At 45.8% G+C, this 26337-nt stretch overlaps 1 protein-coding gene across 2 annotated transcripts in view; it reads left to right on the forward strand.

The window, feature by feature from the left end:
• adprs (ADP-ribosylserine hydrolase) overlaps positions 1-26337 on the forward strand; it is a 112113-nt gene that overhangs the window by 55334 nt on the left and 30442 nt on the right. The window contains exons 4-7 of one of the 2 annotated variants that reach the window (XM_048557855.2): positions 1256-1328; positions 2003-2258; positions 3731-3796; positions 11252-11359. In XM_048557855.2, coding sequence (XP_048413812.1) covers positions 11320-11359 — 40 coding nt within the window. In that variant the 5' untranslated portion in view covers positions 1256-1328; positions 2003-2258; positions 3731-3796; positions 11252-11319. The remainder of the gene's footprint in view (positions 1-1255; positions 1329-2002; positions 2259-3730; positions 3797-11251; positions 11360-26337) is intronic. The other variant, XM_048557856.2, reaches the window with a different exon arrangement.

The raw sequence follows: 26337 nt of genomic DNA on the forward strand, positions 1-26337 counted from the left end.
TTCAAATTCTCAGGCTAAATCCAAATTGGAGTACACTGCAACATTTAACGCATGAACAAACAAAATTAGGAGCAGGATTAACCCCTTCAGCTCCTTTACCAGTATTCCACCATTTAATACGATTATGACTGATTTGATCTTTGCATCAATTTCAGTTTTCCACCTATCCCAAAATACAAGTATGAATGAGCACTTATCTGATGCTGTCAATGTGTACAGGCCTGTTTACAAAGCTGGTAAAAGCTTCCTGTAAAATGATTTATTTGGGGAGCATCTATTTTTCACGTTGAGTTCCTTTATTGGAAGAAGTAAATCAAAACACTCCACTGATTACTCCACTGCATACAACACTATTTCACATTTGGTGATGGGCTCTAAACAACAGTAACAATCCTGGACTAAATCTTAATGTCTTTTTGGCTAAGTACGCATTTTAAGTGGATTCTCATTGTGAGATCGTGAGATTTCTCACTGCACTTTGCGCTTCATTAACAACTGACTTTGTCCTTATGTTATCTCTCATGCCTGATTTTATTCCCCTCTTACCATGTATCATTCCCAGAACAACTTGCTAGTCATCATGTATGTGCTGAAAGATATCCCTTGTGCCCATGCCATCTTGAACAGGCTATTGTGCACCCAGACAAATGTTGACAATCCTGCACTGCTCCTCATTACAATGTGGTGGCACATTAGCCACAAAGGCACACTGCTCATGGCACATATTCAGCATGGCTGACACTCCTTCTGACTCAACACCTCTGTTTTGTTGCTGTTTCACCACCAGGCCACACAGTTTCTCAGCCCTAAGCTACATCACATCTAAATACCCTCTCTAGGTCACCACTACTCTGTCGCCAATAACCCAAGACACCAGCATTACCATTGTCCAGTAGGGGAACATTACAGACAGGCAAGTAATCAGACTATTCTGAACATGAGCTTTTACTTACAATCAGTAAAGGTGAACCTAAGCAAGATGAGACAGCTGTTCACTTGCGGAATGCACTAAATGCTAGTGTAATGGCCAATGACTTATTTGATTTTCCATGATGGTCTTGTTCACCCAACTCACATCCACTGAAACTGGTATCAGTCAGATCCTGTCTGCTTTGTAATGCCAAATAGAGCTGAAGTCTGTAACCCACAAGGAGAACTACCTCCAGTTCAAAGCCACTATCATTTTTGTTGGTTGGTTGGTGGTTGGTTGACCAAGCTGACTGGTTTTCATGCAAACATTTTGTCCCCCTTCTAGGTAACATCTTCAGTGCTGTCTAGCCTCCGTTGAAGCTGTTCTGTTTTGGATTTGTATGGTCTGGTGTATTATGGTGAGTAATTCTGTTTCCACTTTTGTTCTGTAGTAGTATGTAGATGGGACCTATTCAACGTGTTTGTTTAAGATACCAGTGGTTGAAAACCAGGCTTCCAGGAATTCTTATGTTAATCTTTATTTTGCATGTCCAAGTACTGTTACATTGTGCCAGTTAAACTGATGTCCTTCTTTGTCGGAGTTCTTTGTATGAAATCTTTTGTCTTTGAGTGTAGCTGGAAAATTGTGGCTGTTGGTTTGTGGGCTATCATTATTCCAAGAGGTCTTAGGAGTCCTGTAGTCTCTTCCAATATGTTTCTAACAAAGGGTGGGGTGGCCAGTGTATTGGGGTGTACGGTGTTTTCTTGGTGTTGTTTGTCTCCCAGGCATTAGCGGATGAAGCTGTTAAGATATCCATTGTTTGCAAAGACTTTGTCTCTGTGTTCGTCTTCGTGTTTGCATAGCTCTGGGGTGCTGCAGTGTGTTATTGCTCATTTAAACAGAGTCTTGACACGGCTCTGTTTGTGAATGCTGGAGTGGTTACAGTTGTAATTCAGGATTTGGTCTGTGTATGTAGTCTTTCTGTATATGCTGGTAAGGAATTCAATGTTGTACCACCATTACGTCTAGAATCGATAAGGATGAAATGATGGTCTCCTTCAACATTATGGTATTATTCACCTCTATCAACAGGACACTAACAGAGGAGACACTAGCCACATTGGTAGACAAATCAGAAAACACAGACCTCCAATGAAACCATCAGCAAGGACAATATGCTGAAGTTACTAGACCTATGCATTACCATGCACTTTGTCTTCAACAGCGAGGTATATGAACAAATTAACAGGACACCCATGTGTTCAACCAGCTTTGGTCTTACAGCAGAAGCAGTTACGCATGACTTGAACACAGCCGTCCTCCAGATCCAGCCTAAACTGTGGGTCAGGTACTTGTACAATATTTTCTTGATCATTAAAAGAGCAAAGTTAGAAGAAACACACCACCTTACTAACAGCCTATTCACAGGGAAGAGAACAACTCCTGTTCCTATACATAACAGTGAAATGAGTGAACAACATTGAATTGTATTTGTCCCAGATATCTGATGAACATCAATGAGCAGCCCCCAGATGTGGCTGACGACAGCCCTGACTGTTGTCTTTACAGGTCCCTAACTGATGATGCACAAGTGCCCTGACTGCTGCTGCTGGCTTGACAGCATTGAGCACTATCTACTCCTTTGAAAGTAGTCAGACAGATCCCCTGACTGGGACCAGCCTAGTCCAATGACTGATAATGACAATGGCCAAGCCCCTAGGCTTTGTTCAAACTGTGCACATGACTGATGGCACCAGATGCCCCTGACCCAATGCCCCACTCTCTTGACTGGACAGAGAACTAGCCCACACCCATTTTCCAATATGACCATTAGGTTGAATAAAAATGCAGTGAGTTTGCCATACAGGCATCTGTTGTATGTTGTAGCTGTTTGATTGACATCTGGGTGTGTCATAAAGCAGCATGCCACACACCTCCCAGAAAGATCCCTACTGACAAGTATGATGAGCAGCCTGTGTGCGGGACTACTGAAAATAGCACATCTATACATCAGAACTGATAATCTTTGACTCAGGAAAATGCACATAAAGCCAGCAATAACAATGCATTTGTGCAGTCCCTGAGGTGCAGTTCGGTTCAGTTGTGAGCTGGATGCCTGTCGCTGTGCAAAGCGACTTTGCAGCAGCCTTTCAATGCTATTTGCCAGAGTGCTCTGCAATAAAGGTCTGTGTTTTGTTTAAGCAGCCTGCAAGTGGATTGAAGCAGTGCCGTAATAGTCATGAGGAGTTGGCAAATGTCAGGTACCAATGTCCATGGATGAGGGGTGCATGTGGCAGGTGGCCATGGGTTATCTCTGAGACTCTACTTTCTGCTGAGTGACTTGGATGCTGCTTACAGTCAGTAGTGAACTGAAGCTGCTAGGTGTCAAACTGATTTCCATGTTGAGAATACATGGTCAGATAGGAAACTGAATATTAATAAGGTATAATAAGACATTTAGCAAGCTATAATCTCCCTTAATTGGCAATTTGGCTCTGCCTGGTGAGACTGTTGCCACATCACTCAGCAAATGCATAACATATGCTACCGACATTGAGATAGGCCTTTCTGGATTTGTGTCTGATTCTGCCATAAACTCACCATACCCCATATCACTCAGGCTTCAAAAGATTCTGCCTAACTCCTTTTCTGTTTACACACTCTGATGTGTTGTATATTTTTAGAATGTTCTATTCTTACCTTGCATTTTCAAATTTTGCAGCATTTTTCAACACAACTGCATTTGTTGCTTCTATGAGTTGGATCCTGGCCACTCTGTGCCATATTTCTGCATTGTAAAAACTATTTATTGTTTTCAAGGTTAAAAGCTGCTGCAAGAACTGACTCCATAAATGACTTCCATGATGGTGTAAAATGCGGTGAGATGTAAGCACTATAAAAATGTCCTTTCCTTCGGAACATGATTAATTTGATTCCTAGTGTAACTGTCCTTTATTGAATAAATCACAGATATTGGGAAGAAAAAGTTAACTTTATATGGCTGTGTGCTATTTACAATACCTGGTGGATTGTCAATTCAAGCAAGCAATATATATATATAAAGAGTGTGCGTGCGAATAATCATTTAACAGATGGCAGTTGCCTGCAGCATTCAAGAATTAATTTAACAGCCTCTGTAGGATCTCAAGATTAATCAGCCCCACAAAACAATATCTCTGGTGACAGCAGTTCCAAATACACGTTTCATTTTACCTAAGACCATAGTAACTATTCAGATTCAATAATTCCCAGTAGTTGGTGTGATTTCTCTATTTATGCAGGGTGAACAAGTCTTAGTTTTAGCTTTAGTCATCTACTTAATATCCAATTCAATGCATTACGCATACAGGCACATGCTGATATTTAGATTGCATGGTTGATATTGATTACTTTGGCAGCTAATATAAATGTGCTAAAATGAAGAGGTTATAAACAAACAGTAGATCCTTTGACTTTACAATTGTGTGATAAAATGAGGAAGCTTACCTGCTATTAGCCACAAGGTGGCTGCACGTTTGCAATTGTGATTCCATACTCGGTGAACTCAGTCCATTGATGATGGTGCTACTAGCCTCTAATCGATTATTGAGTAACATTTGCAGTGGCTGATGTTAAACAGATCCTCCTATCCCCTGGTGAATTAATCAGATTGAGGTGAATCTGGAGAGGTAGAAGGGAAGGAAAGATATTTTACCTGAAAAATATGAATAGTATGACGAGAAATATCAAATGAAATTATCAAAGTTATTGTGCTGATACAACTGGGGAAAAGAACCATTTGACCATTTATTAGATTCTCAGTAAGTTATATAACTTGCATGGAGTACAAGAGTTTTTTATAAGTTTTTTTTACATCTACTCATATTTGTAAACTCTTTTTCCTACTGCCACCCAACAGTGAATCAGACTGGTCCATATCTATCTATCACATGCTTACATTCTTCTTCAATGTTTTTACCACAGTCATTGCTTATATACGCAGAAGGTCCTGCACACTCAACTCCTGTCATCTCCAAGGTGGTTTCTGTATAATGATCATTAAACTGTCTTCCACACCCACTCATAAATACTGTGGTCAATATCTATAATTCCTCTGTATCACATTCATTTTTTCATACATTCACACTTCACTGATTAAGAGTGTGATGGCATGCAGCAAATCTTGGACAACATTTAAGTTTGGGTTCATAAGTAATATTCACAGCATAGACGTGTGTGGATGTAAGTTTGCTCACTGAGCTGGAAGGTTCGTTTTCAGACGTTTCATCACTTTTTTTTATTTGAAAAAATATACTTTATTCACAGAATGTACAAAACAAAAACATTTATACACCTACCCAGTCATGCAAGCCACCCCGGGTTATCTAGGGGGTACGTACACCAACTAAAGGCAAAAACAAAACAAAGAAGAAAAAAAAACAAAAGCAAAGAAAATACCCCGGCAGTCGTCTCCCCGCACAGTCCCCGTTGGCCCCCTGACCAGTTGGGGAAGGCACCAGCTGGGCCCAGTTACCAGATAGGGCCCTTGTTTCTATTCTGGACGAGGGGTTTCATACGGTGGTCTTTTCCCACTGCGCCTTGGCAGCGGCTGCCCCAAGCTTTAGCGCGTCCCTCAGCGCATAGTCCTGGACCTTGGAGTGCGCCAGTCTGCAACACTTGGTCGGGGTCAGTTCTTTCAGCTGGCAGACCAGCAAGTTGCGGGCAGACCAAACAGCATCTTTCACCACATTGATGGTCCTCCAGGCGCAGTTGATGTTGGTCATTGTGTGCGTCCCGGGAAACAGCCCGTAGAGCACAGAGTCCCGTGTCACGGAGCTGCTCGGGACGAACCTCGACAAATACCACTGCATCCCCCTCCAGACCTCCTGCGCATAGGCACACTCCAGAAGGAGGTTGTCGGCAGTCTCGTCCGCCCCGCAGCCACCTCGAGGGCAGCGTGCGGTGGCGCAGAGATTCTGGGCGTGCATAAAGGATCGCACTGGCAGAGCCCCTCTCACCGCCAGCCAAGCAATGTCCTTGTGCTTGTTTGAAAGTTCTGGCGATGAGGCATTCTGCCAAACAACTTTGGCAGTCTGCGTGGGGAACCACACGACGGGATCCACCCTCTCCTTTTCCTGAAGGGTCTTGAGGATACTACGTGTTGACCATAGCCAGACGGCCTTGTGGTCAAAGGTGTTTCCCTTCAAAAATTTCTCCACGAAGGACAGGTGGTATGGGACTGTCCAACTACTCGGAGTGTTCCGCGGCAACAAGGCCAGGTCCATCCCTCGCCACACCAGGGACAGGTAGAACCTCAGTGAGTAGTGACACTTGGTGTTTGCGTACTGAGGATCTACGCACAGCTTGATGCAGCCGCACACAAAGGTAGCCGTCAGGGCGAGGGTGGCGTTCGGTATGCCCTTTCCCCCATTTTCCAGGTCTTTGTACATGGTGTCCCTGCGGACCCGGTCCATCCTCGACCCCCAAATGAAGTGGAAGTTGGTCTGGGTGACCGCAGCGGCGCAGGTCCAGAGAATAGGCCAGGCCTGCGCCACATACAACAGTAACGAAAGCCCCTCGCACCTGACAACCAGGTTCTTACCCGCGATGGAGAGGGACCGGAGCGTCCCACCTGCCCAGCTTCTGCTTCAGTTTGGTGATACGCTCCTCCCAAGTCTTAGTGCATGCCCCAGCTCCACCGAACCAAACACCCAGCACCTTCAGGTAGTCTGTCCTGACGGTGAAGGAGTTGAAGGAGCGGTCGTCCCAGTTCCCGAAGAACATGACCTCGCTCTTACCCCTACTGACTTTGGCACCCGAGGCCAGTTCAAACTGGCCACAGATGTCCAATAGCCTACTCACCGACCGACGATCGGTGCAGAAGACAGTGACATCGTCCATGTACAGGGAGGTCTTCACCTGAAAGCCTCTGCTGCCTGGGAGAGTCACGCCCTTCAGGCTCATGTCCTTCCTGATGGATGCGGCGAAGGGCTCCACACAGCACACGAACAAGGCAGGAGAGAGCGGGCAGCCCTGCCTTACTCCAGATCTGACGGGTAATCTGTCTGATTCCCACCCATTGATCGAGACTGCGCTAACGATGTTGGCGTAGAGCAGCCGGATCCAATTGCGGATGCCCTCCCCGAACCCCAATTTGGAGAGGACGTCCCTCATGTAAGCATGAGAGACCCTGTCGAAGGCCTTCTCCTGGTCCAGGCTGACAAGGCAGGTGTCCACCTGCCTGTCCTGCACGTAGGTGATCGTATCCCTGATGACAGCGAGGCTCTCAGCGATCTTCCTGCCCGGCATAGCACAGGTTTGGTCAGGGTGAATCACTGACTCCAGGACAGACCTGACCCGGTTGGCTATGACCTTGGCCAGGATTTTGTAGTCCGTGTTCAATAGTGAAATGGGACGCCAATTCTTAATTTCTTCCCTCTCCCCTTTCCTCTTGTAAATGAGGGTGATGATGCCCTTCCTCATGGACTTGCACATTTCCCCCACTCGAAGCGCACTATTGTACACCTCCAGCAGGTCCTGGCCACCTAGGTCCCACAGAGAGGAACGCAGCTCAACCGGTAAGCCGTCGCTCCCGAGAGTCTTATTCCTCTCCAAGGACTTGACGGGTCTGGTCAGCTCGTCCAGGGATATGGGCCGGTCCAGCCACTCCCTTGTGCCGTCGTCTAAGACCTCCGTGATAGACGACAGGAACGACTCGGAGCCCATGCCGTCCGTGGGCTTCGCGTCGTACAGCCTGGCATAGAAGGATCTGCTGATCCTCAAAATGTCAGGCCGAGACGATGTCACTGAGCCGTCATCCTCCTTCAGCCGGCTAAGCACAGAGCTCTCTTTGTGCACCTTCTGAAAGAAGAAACGCGAGCACGTCTTGTCCTGCTCCACGGAGTGGACCCTGGACCGGAAGATTATCCTGGAGGCCTCTGCGGTGAAGAGCGAGGCTTTCTGGCCCCTCACCTCGCGGAGGTCCTCCGTGACATCGACCCCCTTCAACTGCAGAAGGAGCAGGTTCTGCACCCTTTTCTGGAGTCGCGACAGCTTTCCCCGCCTCTCTCTCGCCTTCCGAACACCCTTGGGGACAAAGAACCTCTTGATGTTCTCCTTCACCGTCTCCCACCAGTCACCCGGAGACTCAAAGAGGGGTTTCACGGTTCCCCAACCAGCGTACTCCCTCTTAAGCTCCTCGACGTTCTCTGGGGTCAACAGAGTCGTGTTGAGCTTCCACGTCCCCTTGCCGGCCAGCTGGTCATCCTCTAAGTGACAGTCGGCCAGCAGGAGGCAGTGGTCGGAGAAGAACACCGGCTCGACGCCAGTGGACCTGACCGAGAACGCCCGTGACACAAACAGGAAGTCCATGCTTCAGTGGATAGACCCGTCTGGCCGCGACCAGGTGTCTCGCCGCTGCGCTCCGTCTGCAGGCATGCCGAAGATGTTGAGCAGCTTGGCGTCCTGCACCGTGCCTGTCAGGAATCTGGACGTGACGTCCAGTTGACTCCCCCCACCCGCTGTCCCCACGCCGGATCTTCCATCTGCATCGATGATGGAGTTGAAGTCTCCGCCTAGGATGACTGGCCTGGACGTAGCCAGCAGGGGTGGAAGCTGCTGCAGAACGGCCAACCGCTCACACCGTACCGCTGGGGCGTACATGTTGATCAGCCTCAGGGGAGCATTCCTGTAGGTGACATCAGCCACTAGGAGGCACCCCCCCCCACCACCTCCTGAACTTGAGAGATGGTGAAGTTGCGCCCCCGCAGCAGAATAGCCAGGCCCGAGGAGCGACAGTCGTTACCCCACGACCAGATCAAAGGCCCACCAGATCCAGGCGCCGGACCATTTCCCGTACCTGCTGAGGTGCGATATCCCGCACTCCTGCAGAAACCGTAGGTCCGCCCTGACGGTGGTCAGGTAGGCCAACGTGGACACACATCTTGCGGCGGACTTGACACTGTGCACATTAATGCTCACAACCCGTACCCCCATTGTGGACAGTACCCTCCCCAAGTCCAAGGTCCAGCCCCTCCATCTGTCCCTTCATGCCCATTGCCTGGGCTAACTGCTGGGCGCTCTCTGGGCTCAGGAAACCATCCGTGCTGCCTTCTGGGTGGCATCCCCCTGTTGGCGGTACGGAGGCAGGAGAGTCCGGCTCTGGGTCAGGCTGGGGACAAGCTGTATCCTCCTTCCCGCCTGAAAGTTTCAGGGGGCCCTTCAGGGCCCCAGCGGCGCGTGGCTGGGTGTCGGACGGAGCCTCAGGACGCCACCCGTCACCTGGAATCAGGGTGCTGCTTTCCTTCTCCCTTGGGATCTTTAGCTTCTGCTTTGGGCGGGCCTTGTCCGAATCTCCCTCATCGGCGGAGCTCTTATAGCCCCCCTGTAGCTGGCTCTTCCCACCTGATGGTGGCGGTGCCGGTGCCCACCAGCGCGCCTTCCTCCTCGCTTTCCAGACCGTAGTCCACTCCCCTGGGTCACCTGTCGCCTCCTCCATCGACTCCAGGTTGTTGGGGCGAGCGGAGCCTGCAGGGGCACTTTGCTGGCTTCGGGTCCGTGCTGTGGGGCTGGGCCCTCCTGCACGACCGTAGGGGGGTCCTTGCAGGGGCCTGGTGCCTTCCTCTCCTCCGGGGGGGCTTGCTCCGCATTGCCCCTGCTGGCGACCTGGGCGTAGGAGGTCCCCCGCCGCGGGCATGCCCTGTAGAGGTGGCCCGCTTCCCCGCAAAGGTTGCAGCTTTTCTCTTGTGGGCAATCCTTTGCAAGGTGTCCCTCCTCCCTGCAGTTCCTGCAGATGGTGGCTTTGCAGTTGGCCGCCACGTGACCTGACCTACCACAGGTATGGCAGACTTTAGGTTGCCCTGCGTAGGTCAGGCAGCCTTTGCTCCCGCCGATCGCAAAGCTGGACGGTGGGTGTACGATGTTCCCGTCCGCGCCCATCCTCAGCATCACCCTGACCTGCCTCTTGCTGGTCCAGATCCCGAAGGGGTCCATGATGTTGGTTAGGTCCCCTTCCACCTTCACGTACCTTCCGAGGAAGGTCAGGACATCAACTGCTGGCACATGCGGGTTGTATATGTGTACAGTCACCATACGGCTCCTCTGCACCGGCATCATGAACAGCGGGACAGCAGTCAATACAGAGAGGGGGCCCTGACCGCCTTTCTCCTTGAATACCTCCAGGAAGCGCTCGCAAAGCTTGGCACTCCTGAAGGTTACATCGTAAAAACCTCCTCCAGGGAAATCCTGCAGGCAGTAAATGTCTACAGCAGTGAACCCACAACAGTCCAACAGGACCCTCTTCACGAAGAAGGTGCGGTCCACAGGTGCACCTTCATCCACCTTCTTCATGGAAATGCGGATGGTGTTCCAGACCCCCTGACCCGGGGCACGAGCACTCGCCGCAGCCATCGTCGCAGGTTGGCTGCTCCCCTGAACCAGCATTAGGCCGAAGCCAGCATTAAGATCCACTGATTGCAAGGGTGCACAGCCAACCCGACGTCTTCCTTCCACCTCCAACACAGTCGCGCTCTCCTCTTCTCGGTCCACCAAAGAGTGGGTATTTTGTTCCGGATGTAAGCTGGTTCACTGAGCGGGAAGGTTCGTTCCCAGATGTTTCGTCACCATTCTAGGTAACATCATCAGTGAGCCTCCGATGAAGCACTAGTGTTATGTCCCGCTTTCTATTTATGTGTTTAGGTTTCCTTGGGTTGGTGATATCATTTACTGTGTTGATGTCATTTCCTGTGTTGTTGATGGCTCAGCGAGCAAACTTACATCCAGAACCTCAACCTGAGCTACAAATCTTCTCAAAACTCGATAGAAGTGTGTGTCAATGACCATCTCCAACAAGACAGAAAACAACCCTCGCTCTTTGATGTTCAACAGCACTGTTGGATTTCCCCATCGTCAATATTCTAGATTTAACATTAACCAAAATCTTAAATAATCCAGACATATAGTGCTGGAATTTGCAAGGCACTGTGGTTACAGCCAATAACCTGGTCCCTGCCCAGCTAAATTGGGAACCAAATTATAATCCCAAGAGCTGCCCTTGGCAATTTAAGATGACTGTTTTAAGTCAAGACTTCCTCCTAAAACTTGGTTCCAAAACGTTTACATACTTGTGAGCAAACTGTATTGCCTGCTGGCTGAAGTCCTTGAATGACCAGTTATTGGCTTCAATTCATTAAGCACAGCAAAGTTAGTAGCTGAATAGTGACTTTCACTAAAACAGGGAAAGAAGGAAGTTTCTGCTCTGGCATTACCACAAAACAACCTCCAAATGACCTCTAAAATTCAAGCATCAAATGGAGCAGCACTTCTTTCTGTCTGTCTTAAGTCATTTTTCTTTGCTTGTTGCAGGTTATCTATAAGCATTAACAGCAGACCTTTAAGAGCTGTTTTCATCCTATAATCTGCCTCTTGACTCCATGATGATCCATGCATATCATACTTTCATCACTGGAAGTAGTAAGTATTTATTACAACAGACTTGCCCCGCATTATAGCGCAAGGTCGTAAGACACACCACCACAAGCGTGCACATTAAATGAAAAGCAGTGTTCCAAGTGCCTCTCTGGCAAGATCACATTATCTGTATAACTTCTCACGTATTAATTTGAACTTATCCTTGTCCCCAGCTTCACTTGCTTACGTTGCATGTTGAATGATTTCACAGCTTTATTGCAGAACTTTGGAAGGCTGCGACCTTGGCTAGATTTACTGCTTTTTTTTTCTAATGTCTTCAGTAACATTTTGAATCACATTGGAAACTGTTTGCTTTATGTCAGAACGCTAGCAGAATTTATGTAATATGCACACAACAACTTAATGAATCATTGTGGCTGATTGTCAGAATCTGACTCAGTAATATTTGACTGGTCATTACTCAGAATGCAATCAGCAAATTAAAGCACACACTTGCATTTCCTTAATTGCAACTGTCTGATCCGTTCCACAGAAACTTGGCAAGATATAAGGTCAACTTGTAAAATGGAGGTCATTGTAGCTTTTGTACAGCTATTCAATTTGATTTTGACTATATTTCTAAGGGGCTAAATAGTGTGTCATGGTATACCATGTTATTCGATTTTCCCATAGATACATGGGAAAATTCATCCACTGTGTATCATGTATTATGAAAATGTATACCTAAGGAATGACAACTAATATCTTCTGCCATTGTTGATTGTATCTCTGAATCATAAGATTCCAGGTTCGAGTCCTCTCCACAGCCTGACCATAAAAATGAAAGTTGAGACTCCAGTGCAGTTCTGAAGGAGCATTGGCATGTTGGAGGTGCAATTTGCCGATTGAAACATTAATAGAAAAACTCATCCGTCTGCTTAAGTGGATGCAAATGATCCCAAAGTACTATTTCAAAAGAAGAGCATTATTCCAACTGATATTTATCCCTCAATGAAAGTCACAAAAAATAGATTAGCTGGACATTATGACTTTTCTGTATGTATGAACTTGTTGACTGCAAATTAGCTGCTGCATTTCTAACCATACAACAATGAATGCACTTCAGGGGAGACAATAAGCTAGTGGCATTATCACTGGACTATTGATCCAGAGGCCCCACCAATATTCTGGAGTTCTGGGTTCAAATCCTGCCATGGCAGATGGTGGAATTTGAATCCATGAATGAATTAAAAGAAAGTATTTCATTGCATCAAAGTGCTATGAGATATCCAGTAGTTGTGAAAAGTACTGTGCAAGACTTCCTTTTTATCATTTTTCCTTTTGATACATCGAATAATAAATTAAAAAATGAGGTAATGTTCTTCATAGAATCAGAATTCTACATCACAGACGAAGGCTTCTGGCCCACTGGGCATGCTGGCTTTTTCAATGAGTACCACTTCATGTATCTCCCAGTTCTCTCCAATTTTCATTGAATTCCCTTGCGAAGGCAAATATTGAATCAAGCCGAGTAACCTACATCTGACCAAGTAATTGTACAAAAACAGTTTTTTTCATGTCAGCATGGATCTTTAGTCAATGTCGTTAAATTTACAACCTTTTGTTACCAACTTTTTAGCCATTGGAAACAATTTCTCTTTATTCAGGAAATGGTTGCGTTTAAACCAACTGACAGGAAGGAATTATTCTTGGAAAAAGTGAATCAACCGCTAACAATTTATTTTGGAGACCGTGTTTGAATATTTACGTGCTCTGTATTGCATTGTTTTGGAAAGAAATTGTATACATCAAAGTATGTAAGGTCCCTTGTGTGATATTCATTGGAGCTGCATTTTTGTATTACTTGGAACAGCTTGCTAAATGTGATATAAGGAAACTGTAAAACATATTATTTGACAGATTTATTATAGTTAAGAAGTGTCATTTCTGAATGAATAGTTATGGCACAGAAGAAGGCCATTTGGCTTCTGCAAGAGCAATTTAGCTAACCTTAGTACCCTGCCCTTTCCTTGGATCATTACAAATATTTTCCCTTCAGGTGCTTTATCTAAATCCTTTTTGAAAGCTATATTTGATTTGATTCCACAACCTTTTCAGGCAATGAATTCCAGATCACAACTACCTGCTGCATAACATGTTGTCCCTTATGTTGCCCCTGGTTCCTCAGACAAGCACTTGAAACTTTTGCCCTGTGGCTGCCATCCCTTCCACCTATGGAAACAGTTTACCTCTAACCATTCATGATTTTGAATGCTTCTACCAAATCTCCTCTCAGGTATTTCTAAGGAGCAGAACAATTAAAATTCCCCATTCCTGGAACCATTCTCTTAAATCTCCACACCTACTTGAAAGCTTTCATATCCTTCCTAAAGTGTGGTGCCCAGAATTGAAGTCATTTGGCAACTTGCTAACTTTAGAAATATCTTACCTACAGCAATAATACAATTGGAACCTTGATATCTGTGGAACAGTTATAATGTCTCTGCATCTAATCCAGGAGGTCTGTGTTCAAGGACCACCTGTTCCAGAGGTTTGTCATAACATTTCTCAACAGCCTGATTAAAAATATCTACAATGGAGTCTTACCAAGGTAAGAGTGGGACTTCCACACCTGAAGGCTAGGAATCCCCACCCCCAGTGTATTGGCCTAGATGTTTGGCCAGCAGCTGAGTAGCCCCAGTAGTGACAGAATGTAGTAGTGGCAGTTTCTGATGCTATAAAGGAGATATGAGGAGACATAAAAACTAGGAGCACAAGTCGGCAATTCAGCCCCTAGAGTCTGTCCCACTATTTGATGGGATTATGGTTAGAGATTATGCAATCTCAGCATCAACTCCACTTTCCTGCCACTCTCCAAAACCCTTCAAATAGTTAGTAATTAAAAACCTACCTGTGTCCTCCTTAAATTTATTCAATGTCCAGTACTCACTACACTCTGTGGTAGTGGATTCCACAGCTTTATAACTCTTTGAGAGAAGTGCTTTCACCTCCTTTCTGTTTTAAATCTGCTACCCCTTAATCTCATGTTCTTAATTGTCCTACATGAGGTTGATGTATTAATTTAGTCTACATTTATCAATCCCCTTTAACGTCTTCAATACCTCAATTAAATGTAATTTCATTCTTCTAAACACCAGTAAAGATTGTGGACTTTGGATTGGAAGATAAGTATGGGACTTTTGTTCAAGCAGGGATCAGGAACCACAGTGAGAAGGGCTGCCTTTTTTTTCTAGGGGAGGGTCTGGGGAGATACGATGGGATCACCATCTTGGGGAAGAGTGTCTCCGACTGACACACAGAACCCCACATCCAAAGAAGGTGCACACTTCCTTCCTAGCTTTAACCATGAGCTGGGAATATAGTGGGCTGGCCACCATCCTGCCACCTCCCCCTACCCACTCTGCTGTGAAAACAGGAGTTGAAAGATGGTCCTAATTGGCAATATAAGGTTCCCAATAAGGCACATGGAGGGTGAGCTGACTGATGCTTTAATGCAATGTGGGGGAAAGTTGAGGGCTGTATGGAAGAAGGTGATTTCTCCACCTATCTTACTTTATATGTCTCCCCATTTTCAAATAGGCCAGAAGAGGGAGGGGCAAGTGTGCCCTAAAATTCACCCCATTATTTCTTTGAGGCTGAATCTGTCTTTACAAAGAGATCCATAATAAATTATTTGGTTTTGTGCTGTTTGGCCCTGTTTATAAAACACAGGATCCCATATATCGGAGTATATAGAAACAAGCAGAGTGGCACAGTGGGAGTGTGTTGAGCCCATAGCCCAGTGCTCGATGGATGGAAGCCATTCTCTGCTATTCACTTCTGACGCACAACGTTTATTGGGGGTGGCTCAGTGGTTAGCACTGCTGCCTTTCAGCACCAGGGACCCAGGTATAATTCCACCCTTGGGCGACTGTCTGTGTGGAGTTTGCATATTCTCCCTGTGTCTGCGTGGTTTGCATCTAGGTGCTCTGGTTTCCTCCCACAGTCCAAAGATGTGCAGCCTAGGTGGATTGGCTGTGCTAAATTGCCCGTAGTGTTCAGGGGTGTGTAGGTTAGGTGGGTTTATAGGGGAATGGGTCAGTGTGGACTTGTTGGACCAAAGCGCCTGTAGAGATTCAATGATGATATGTCTTCTTGATTATATTGTCAACCTGCCCTGACATCTTCAATGATTATTGTTCACACACTACTGGTTGTCTTTAGGTCCTGCACCACTTTTAGCATTGTACCCTTTGTTTTATGTTACCTTTCCTTGTTCTTCCCACCAAAATTTATCCTTCGGCACCTTGGCATTAAAATTCATCTGCTAGGTCTACCCATTCCACTATAGTCTGTTTATGTCCTGTTGAAGTCTAATAAACAGCATCCTCACATTTCACAGTAGTTTAGAATTTTTGTGATGTCGACAAATTTTGGAATTGTGTCCTATACACCTGAATTTGGAACAGTTATTAATATCATTGAAGGCAGACTCGTGGAGAACCGCAATATATAACTTATTACAATCCAAAAATCATCAAAACTCTTTCCTGATACTCCATTCACTTTATATCCATACTCACACTGCCCCATTGGTGTCACAGGCTATAGATTTTCCGTTAAGTCTATGATGTGGCACTCACTAACACCCTTTTGAAGCCAATAATATCCCCAGCAAACATACTAGCTTCACTAACTCTTTCTGCTTGCTTACTGAAAAATCAATCAAGTTCATCAAACAAAATTTGCTTTCAGCAAATCCACGTTGATTTTACTTAATTGTCTGTATTTGTCCCAGAGACTGTTAATTTGATCGCAGTTTATTATTTTTAAACATTTTCCCACCATCAAGGCTAAATAGATTGGCTTGTAGTTACTGAGTTTTCCTCGTACAATTTTTTGAGTAAGGATTCTGCAATCCTCTAGCAATACCCTTACGTATAAAAAGGGTTCAAAAATGAATGTCAGTGCTTCTGTAATTTCCAGCATTCACTTATTCATCCAATCCTACTAATTTATCAAGTCCAGGCAGACTTTCTAATACTTTACCTTTATCAATTTTTCATCCATTCAGCGTTTCAACTGCTCCCTCGTTCATTATGATCTTGGCAGCGTCTTCTTCCCTGTAAAAGCAAATGGAAAGTACTTATTCAGTATCTCAATTTAGTGTTCTGCTTTCTTGGATACATGATGTTCTTTGGTCCCCAGTCAGCCCACCCTTCACCTGACCACATGTTAACCATCTATTTACCAAAAGGAGATTTTTGCATTTCTTTTCACGTTAACTACCAGTTTTGCTTCATATTATTTTCTTTAGCTTTTGTATTTCCTTTCTCAATTCCCCTTTGAATTTTCTATGTTTGTTTGGAGTCTCATTTGTTTAATCAACCTGCCACCAATCATACTGTACCCCAATTGTACCTGCACTATTTTTCATTAAATGCAGCCTGTTGTTTTGTAAAAGTTTTGTCAGGCCCTCTGTGACTCCAAATTATCTGAGAAAAGTCTATTCTCAGCCCACTATACTTTCTTCTCTGGCAATTAAGTATTTATTCCCTTGATTGCTCTCGTACTCATTCAAAGTTAATCTAAAAAATGATACAATGAGCTCTCCATCCAATTTTTTTCTCAGACACTTTATCCACTTGACACACCAATTCCCCAAAATCAGATCTAGCAATGCTTCCTAACTGAGGGTTGAAATGTATTGATCAAGAAAATTCTCCTGAACATACTTCCGAAACTTTACATCTCTCAGCCTTATACTCTTGCTACCTTAGATTAAATTAAAATATTTAAGTCCTATAATAAAAACCGAAAGAATTTCAGATGCTGTAAATCAGAAACAAAAACAAAGTTGTTGGAAAATCTCAGATAATGAAATGTGAGGCTGGATGAACACAGCAGACCCAGCAGCATCTCTGCTCCTGAGATGCTGCTGGGCCTGCTGTGTTCACCCAGCCTCACATTTCATTATCTTGGATTCTCCAGCATCTGCAGTTCCCATTATCACTATTGGAAAATCTCAGCAGGTCTGGCAGCGTTTGAGAAGTTAAAAAAAGAGTTAACGTTTCAGGTCCGGTGACACTTCCTCAGTTCCTCAGTTCTGTCTCTGACTGTTGAAAACATCCTTTTTCAACAGCTTTCCTTTGATAAGGAGGTAGTCTTTTTGCTATGTTCATCAACAGTCAGTATTAAGTACGATTTAATTAGCATCAACCTTATCAGCCTTGTTTCAGAAACACACCTTAATCCCAATTTAGCAAAATATTGTGCATCTTAACGGCTACTTTACGAATGCTAAGTTTCAGGCATAAAGCGTAGGTGCACATTTAGTGCACTGAACATATATACATTTGGAACTGAGACGCAGAATTGTTACCTCATGACACAAAAGGATGAAAGAACTAGGAGTAGGAGCAGACCTCCTGCTTGTGACTTAACAAGACCATCGCTGATCTTTGACTTCAGTCCAATTTCCTTAAGTGATAACCCTGACAAGGTCCATGGGAAAATCACCAATTAATCTCCCTGTGTAGCTCAGTGAGTATGACTTCCCTTAATAAATCATCAACTGAGACCTTTATAAAGCAGATCCAGGAAAGTGTCTGTAGAACTGTCTGTCCTCTATTGTGGTATTCAACAGCAGATGATGATTATTTCCAGTCAGGCTTTCAAAGTTAGTACATCAGCTTGATTCCCAAAATTCTTCATTCCCTTTGAGCTTATGCAGGAGCTTTGCACATGACAGAAACAATATTTTCATCCAATGATTCTGGGTTGCAATTCGTAAAGTAAAGGGGACAGTGTGTTATACATGATAACAAAGTGTGAAGCTAGATGAACATAGCAGGCCAGGCAGCATCTCAGGAGCACAAAAGCTGACGTTTCGGGCCTAGACCCTTCATCAGAGAGGGGGATGGGGAGAGGCTTCTGGAATAAATAAGGAGAGAGGGGAAGGCAGACCGAAGATGGAGAGAAAAGAAGATAGGTGGAGAGGAGAGTATAGGTGGGGAGGTAGGGAGGGGATAGGTCAGTCCAGGGAAGACAGACAGGTCAAGGAGGAGGGATGAGGTTAGTAGGTCGGAAATGGAGGTGTGGCTTGAGGTGGGAGGAAGGGATGGGTGAGAGGAAGAACAGGTTAGGGAGGCGGAGACAGGCTGGGCTGGTTTTGGGATGCAATGGGGGGAGGGGACAAGCTGGGCTGGTTGTGTGCTGCAGTGGGGGGAGGGGACGAACTGGGCTGGTTTTGGCATGCGGTGGGGGAAGGGGAGATTTTGAAGCTGGTGAAGTCCACATTGATAACATTAGGCTGCAGGGTTCCCAAGCAGAATATGAGTTGCTGTTCCTGCAACCTTCAGGTGGCATCATTATGGCACTGCAGGAGGCCCATGATGGACTTGTCGTCTGAGGAATGGGAGGGGGAGTTAAAATGGTTCACGACTGGGAGGTGCAGTTGTTTATTGCGAACCGAGCGGAGGTGTTCTGCAAAGTGGTCCCCAAGCTTCTGCTTGGTTTCCTCAATGTAGAGGGAGCCACACCGGGTACAATGGATACAATATACCACATTGGCAGATGTGCAGCTGAACATCTGCTTAATATGGAAAGTCATCTTGGGGCCTGGGATGGGGGTGAGGGAGGAGGTGTGGGGGCAAGTGTAGCATTTCCTACGGTTGCAGGGGAAAGTGCCGGGTGTGGTGGGGTTGGAGGGGAGCGTGGAGCGAACAAGGGAGTCACGGAGAGAGTGGTCTCTCCGGAAGGCAGACAAGGGTGGGGATGGAAAAATGTCTTGGGTGGTGGGGTCGGATTGTAGATGGCGGAAGTGTCGGAGGATGATGCGTTGTATCCGGAGGTTGGTGGGGTAGTGTGTGAGAATGAGGGGGATCCTCTTGGGATGGTTGTGGCGGGGGCGGGGTGCGATGGATGTTGCTTTGATCATATTTTTAAATTTGTTCTGCGACACAAATTATTGAAAAATAATTGACTGACTACACAACAATGCCATTGTGTTGTGCTTCGTTCCAACAAATGCACTTTAGCTAACTCTATGCAATAGTACAATTTGAGAAAGAAATGTGTTGAAGTTCCTGTCACCAACGCTGTCACAAATGTAATGCTGAGTTAGTATTGAAGCACTGCACTGTGCAAACGCCTTGTAGTTGAGCTATGTGACAGTTATCTGTTTCTATCACAGCATGAACAGATGGAGCATAAAATGGGATTGAATTTATATTGATATTGATAGCTTCTTTGCGCTTTTATGTTCATCCTTCAATAAATCACTTGTCTATGGCTACTAATATCTTCTAAAAAATCCTATTTTAGTACAATTGCTAGTACAAAATTAATCCGTCAGATACATTGCAATTCCTCATTTTCCATGGTGTGAGAAAGATTAAGAGAGCATCTGTATCAAACTGGGACAGAGCTCGTGGGGTGGAGTATATTTCCTTCGGAGAGTGGTAACAGCAATTCAATAATGATTTAAAATGTTAGCTGTATAGTGTTCCAGGTGGGCCTATTTCTCTCCTTTGTCTGTATTTAGGCAACTAGTGATTTCAATAGCACGGGCCAGCCTAGCAATGGCATGAAAACAAATGCAGGTGATTTGTTTTTGCAATAAAGATTGTGTATAAATTTCTCAAGAGAAAGCTTATTATTTAAAAAATAAAGTGCTGCTGAGGCACAGTTTGGCTAAAGTTGATTGGGAAAATAGGTCAAAAAGTTTGGTAATGAATAAATAGTACCAAATGTATAAAAACTAATTCAAAGTTTCAATAGAAGTACATTTTATTAAAATAATAACAACAATGAGCACACAGGAAATAGGATCAGAATTGGGCAATTCAGCCCATCGATATGCTCTGGCATTCAATAAAATCACAGCTGATTTGACTGTAGTTTCCACACCACTTTTCGATTTACTTTCTGTTCTCATTCTCTATGACCCTTCAGTTTTTTGTGGATCAAAAGTCGATATAACTCAGCCTTGAATATATTCATAGATCTGGCCTCTACTCTTCTCTGGAAATAATTGCAAAGGTTAACTATGCTCAGAATGAAACCGAAATTTCCTCTTAAGTGAGAGATCTCTTATTCTGAAATGATGTACCTGTGTTCTCCATGAGTCAAAACATCATCTTAGCAAGTATCCTGTCAAGTTCCCTTAGAATCTTGTATGGTTCAATAGAATCATCTCTTATTCCTCTAAACTACAATCTGTATATGTAGTGATTGTAAACAAAGTCAGCCGGGGGGTGTCATAGAATATAAGCTCCCTGATTGGGGCTGTTAACCTGGTCTCAGAATCCCTACAGTGTGGAAACAGGCCATTTAGCCCAACAATTCCACACCACCCCTCCAAAGAGCATTCCACTCAGACCCATCCCTCCATACTTTCCCTGTAACGCTATATTTCCCATAGCTAATCCACCTAACCTGTAGACCCCTGGATGCTTTGGGTAATTTAGCATGGCCAATCCATCTAACCTGCACATCGTTACACTGTGGGAGGAAACCAGAGCACCTGGAGGAAACCCACACAGACAGGGGGAGAATATGCAAACTCCACACAGATAATCACCCAGGGTGGAATAAAACCAGGTCCCTGGCGCTGTGTGGCAACAGTGCTAACCACTGAACAACCATGCCACCAATCAGGGAGTTCTGGCTGATAGATAAAAAACAGGAATGTCAGGGGTTCTGTTAACTCTGAGGGCAGGGTTTGAGGGAGCTTGGTCAGTGCGAAGGACTCTCCACGTGTAAGTAAGGGGTGACTAGCTGATGGGAAGCCGGACACTGAGGAGTTATTTCAGTGGCAACGAGAAAAAAGCTTGATCCTGAAAAAATTCACTGTAACCATCATCTTTCATTTGGGCTAAGCATTTCTGGCAAATTTGCCATTATTTTGGAAGCTTGATTTGTTTGATCCTGCTAAGGCAGACTGGGCCCAGTATATGGAAAGAATGTGTTATTTTTCTGGGCAAATGATATTAGGGCAAATGAAAAGCAACTTTTCAAGAGTTGACAGATTTAGTTTAAGGAATATTATGACCCTCAAGCCTTCTCTAATTCTGAGATGTTATCAGATTTTTTTCGGCAATTTGAGAACTGGGGAAGACGTATCAGGATTTTTGATGAGGTTAAGATGCCTGACAGAGGCATGTGATTTTGGTTGAACCCTTCATGAAATGCTGAGAGACCGTTTGGTATATGGTAAACATGCATAAGTGTCTACTAGCTGAAGCCCAACTCGACTTCAAACATGCACTACAACTGGCTTTGTCATTGGAAAATATGGCAAGTGGAGCATATAGGTTACTGGGTATACTGATGGAAGGGGACACCCTCACCAGTTCGACTGAGCTTGAGGGACACCGCTTGAGTGAAGGCAATTGCAAAGACTCACTCAGGATATATCCTGAACAGAAGGACTCTGGGTCAGCCCTCAGCAAAACCCCAAAATAAAGTCGTCTAGGCCAAATGGTTAAATTTTTCTTCAGGATCTGGGCTGGGAAGCCATTGTAGTTGCTCCTGGTATGCAGACACGAAACAGATAAAGAATCCCACTAGACCTAAATGGAATAATGAAATTCATAGGCTGCATCCAGGAGAGCTTACACCCTGGAAAGTCCATCTACCTCTGGTTCAGAACAGTTAACTTGATTAACAACATCCAAATCAGAACCGATCAACATGAACATCTGGTTAAAAGGCCACGCAGTCCTAATGGAGGTCAATACTGGTGCAACCATTTCAGTGTTTGTAGAACCAGTCTGTAATAAAAACTCAAGGGAATGGCTGGGTAAACCCAAGACTCTGTCAGATGTCACAACGGCTCAGTGGTTAGTACTGCTGCCTCACAGTGCTAGGGCCCTGGGATCGATTCCACCCTCGGGCGACTGTGTGTGTGGAGTTTGCACATTCTCCCTGAGTCTGCATGGGTTTCCTCCAGGTGTTCCAGTTTCTTCCCACAGTCCAAAGATGTGCAGGTTAGGTGAATTGGCTGTGCTAAATTGCCCATCGTGTTCAGGGATCTGTAGATTAGGTCGATTATAAAGGGAATGGGTCTGGGTGGGTGCTCTGAGGGGCAGTGTGGACTTGTAGGGCTGAAGGGCCTGTTTCTACACTCTAGGGGTTCTATGAATGTCAGCTATGTAGGTCGTTTCATGGGCTCAATGTTCTTAGTCATTGTGGGTGCCCACTCAAAGTGGCTGAACATGCCTAGAGATCATTTGTCAGATAGAAGGATCTGTGCGCATCTTTTGCAATACATGGACTCCTGGAAGTGTTGGTCACAGATAATGTCCATTGTTTACCAGCAGGAAATTTGAGTTTTCCTAACATCAAATGGTGATCGTACTTGTCATATAAGGACAACTCCAAACCACCTATCATCCTATGGTCTGGCAGACAGAGCAGTCCAAACTTTGAAGGCAGACTTAAAGAAACAGTCCACACCTTCACTAGCTGCTGGATTGCCCTGGTTGCTAGTTGATCATAGGACTGCCCCTCATGGAACTACAGGGATAGCTCCCACAGAAATGGCCCTGCACAAGGTAAGAGGTCAATGCAAGGTCAGGTCCAGTGACGTATAAAGTTTGGGTAGGTATAATGGTCTTGCACAAGCACTGGAACTATATGAAAACTGCAAACTCACAAATGGTGTGAGAGAAAAATATGCCCGGCTCCTCAACTGCCTTACTGTCTGTACCAGAACCCCTGGGCTGTCCCTCTCCACGAAGCATTGAATGTGAGATGGACATGGCAGATGTCACCACCTCAACACCTTTGTCATCTGGAGGAGAATGAATTTCTTCCGAGATGCTCTGGGTGCAAGAGGTGAGTGCTGTGCATTACACGCTGTCTGTATCAGAGGCAGAGTTGGAAGAACCTGGCCGGGTGTAGGAGCGAGCAAAAATCCCCATCATCTAAAATACTGGACAAGACCCTGGAATTTTCCAATGTTTAAAACACTGGGCAAAATCCTGGACTACAGCTGGTCTGGGGCTGCAGCAAATACACAACTGAGCCAACAGAATGAAGAGCGCTGTCTGGGACTATTGTTCAGCATGAAATTCCAATTTACACCACCTCTCCGAAAGGACAATCAACCAAAACCCCTGGGACAGTTTTACACTTAGGGCTACCCAGCAGAGTATGGGGTCTACAGAGATACCAGGTATTAACTTTAACTGAAATCAATCCACACATACTCTTGTACATTGGGAAATTAATCAACTTCGGAAGGAAACACCAGAAACACAATGGACAACACAGAATTGAGGAGAGATAACAGGGCACACAATCTGCATAACTGTCAACCCTGATCTCACCATAAAAAGAGTCTTCTTTTTTTCACCATCAAGCTTCTGCATAAACAGAGATAACAAGGTGTAGAGCTGGATGAACACAGCAGGCCCAGCAGCATCAGAGGAGCAGGAAAGCTGATGTTTTGGGCTTAGAGTAAACACTTTTAGATCCTAAACACAACAGTTTTAAATATAGAATCCTTAATGAGGCTTCCTACCCTTGGTGTCCCCGCACTGTCACCACCCACCTTCCCCTGCCTGCTAGCTCAGTCAGAAACTTCAGAGTCTGAGATGTTGCGGGTCTAAACATTTTGTTTATCATGCCTGAGCCTTTCTTTGGCCTAAGACCTTGTATGGGTATCCTTTTCCACTTGGCATCAGTATTGTTGACTAAAACATAGGGCATTTAAATGGTCATTGGATAAAGATATGGATGACAATGGAATTGTGTAAGTTAGATGGGCTTCAGATTGGTTTCACAGGTCAGTGCAACATCGAGGGCTGAAGGGCCTGTACTGCGCTGTAATGTTCTATGTTCTATGCTCTCAAACCAACAAGAAGTAAAAGCAGAAAGTGCTGGAGAAACCCAACAGGACTGGCAGCATCTGAAGAGAGAGAAACAGAGTTAATATTTCAATTCCAGAATGACTCTTCTTTGAAACTGAAAGGAGCTGGAAAATAATGTTCTTATGCTGTTTATAGAAGAGGAGCTAAAGCTAATGGAATTAAAAGGATTGACTGGGAAAACTAAGACATCCCAGATGCTTCCAGAAGAAACAAACATAATACTAGCTCAAAGTAAGTTATTGAATTTGAAATGTAAAATCTACTTCTCTTTCTACAGATGCTGCCAGAGACCTGATGAATATCTTAAATAAAAACCAAAAGAACTGCAGATGCTGTAAATAAAAAAAAACAAAAGTTGCTGGAAAAGCTCAGCAGGTCTGGCAGCATCTGTGAAAGGAAATCAGAGTTAATGTTTTGGGTTCGATAACCCATTCTCAGATCTGATGGTAGCTAAGAAAATGTTGGTTTATGCACAGACGACAGGGTGTGAGGAGGAGGTAAGGAGTAAATGATAGGTGGAGATAAAGCCCAAAGACAGAAAAGAACAGACAAAGGGTTGGATAATGATCTGGCTAGGACCATGAATAGCTGTTAATGGAGACTGACAGTGGCTGGCAAGAGGTAGTGTGCATTGGCGGGCTATGTGATAACAAGATAATAAAATGTGAGGCTGGATGAACACAGCAGGCCCAGCAGCATCTCAGGAGCACAAAAGCTGACGTTTCGGGCCTAGACCCCTCATCAGAGAGGGGGATGGGGTGAGGGTTCTGGAATAAATAGGGAGAGAGGGGGAGGCGGACCGAAGATGGAGAGAAAAGAAGATGGGTGGAGAGGAGAGTATAGGTGGGGAGGGGATAGGTCAGTCCAGGGAAGACGGACAGGTCAAGGAGGTGGGATGAGGTTAGTAGGTAGGAGATGGGGGTGCGGCTTGGGGTGGGAGGAAGGGATGGGTGAGAGGAAGAACAGGTTAGGGAGGCAGAGACAGGTTGGACTGGTTTTGGGATGCAGTGGGTGGAGGGGAAGAGCTGGGCTGGTTGTGTGGTGCAGTGGGGGGAGGGGACGCCACCCCCAGGCCTCCTAACTTCCCTCGACTTCTTCATCTCCAACTGCCGTCGAGACATTAACCGCCTCAACCTCTCCACCCCTCTCACCCACTCCAACCTCTCCCCTGCAGAACGGGCAGCCCTCCGCTCCAACCCCAACCTCACCATCAAACCCGCAGACAAGGGTGGCGCAGTGGTAGTATGGCGCACTGACCTCTACATCGCCGAGGCCAAACGCCAACTCTCTGACACCACCTCCTACCGCCCCCTCGATCATGACCCCACACCCAAGCACCAAACCATCATCTCCAACACCATTCATGACCTCATCACCTCAGGGGACCTCCCACCCACAGCCTCCAACCTCATGGTTCCCCAAACCCGCATGGCCCGTTTCTATCTCCTTCCCAAAATCCACAAACCTGCCTGCCCTGGTCGACCCATTGTCTCAGCCTGCTCCTGCCCCACCGAACTCATCTCCACCTATCTGGACTCCATTTTCTCCCCTTTGGTCCAGGAACTCCCCACCTACGTCCGTGACACCACCCACACCCTCCACCTCCTCCAGGACTTCCAATTCCCTTGCCCCCAACACCTCATTTTCACCATGGACGTCCAGTCCCGAAACACCTGCATTCCGCATGCAGATGGCCTCAAGGCCCTCCGCTTCTTCCTGTCCCGCAGGCCCGACCAGTCCACCTCCACCGACACTCTCATCCGCCTAGCCGAACTCGTCCTCACCCTCAACAACTTCTCTTTCGACTCCTCCCACTTCCTACAGACTAAGGGGGTGGCCATGGGCACCCGCATGGGCCCCACCTATGCCTGCCTCTTTGTAGGTTACGTGGAACAGTCCCTCTTCCGTACCTACACAGGCCCCAAACCCAACCTCTTCCTCCGTTACATTGATGACTGTATCGGCGGCGCCTCTTGCTCCCCAGAGGAGCTCGAACAGTTCATCCACTTCACCAACAGCTTCCACCCCAACCTTCAGTTCACCTGGGCCATCTCCAGCAGATCCCTCACCTTCCTTGATCTCTCAGTCTCCATCTCAGGCAACCAGCTTGTAACTGATGTCCATTTCAAGCCCACCGACTCCCACAGCTACCTAGAATACACC

The sequence above is a fragment of the Stegostoma tigrinum genome, chromosome 24 (assembly GCF_030684315.1).
Source record: "Stegostoma tigrinum isolate sSteTig4 chromosome 24, sSteTig4.hap1, whole genome shotgun sequence".
NCBI lineage: Eukaryota > Metazoa > Chordata > Chondrichthyes > Orectolobiformes > Stegostomatidae > Stegostoma > Stegostoma tigrinum.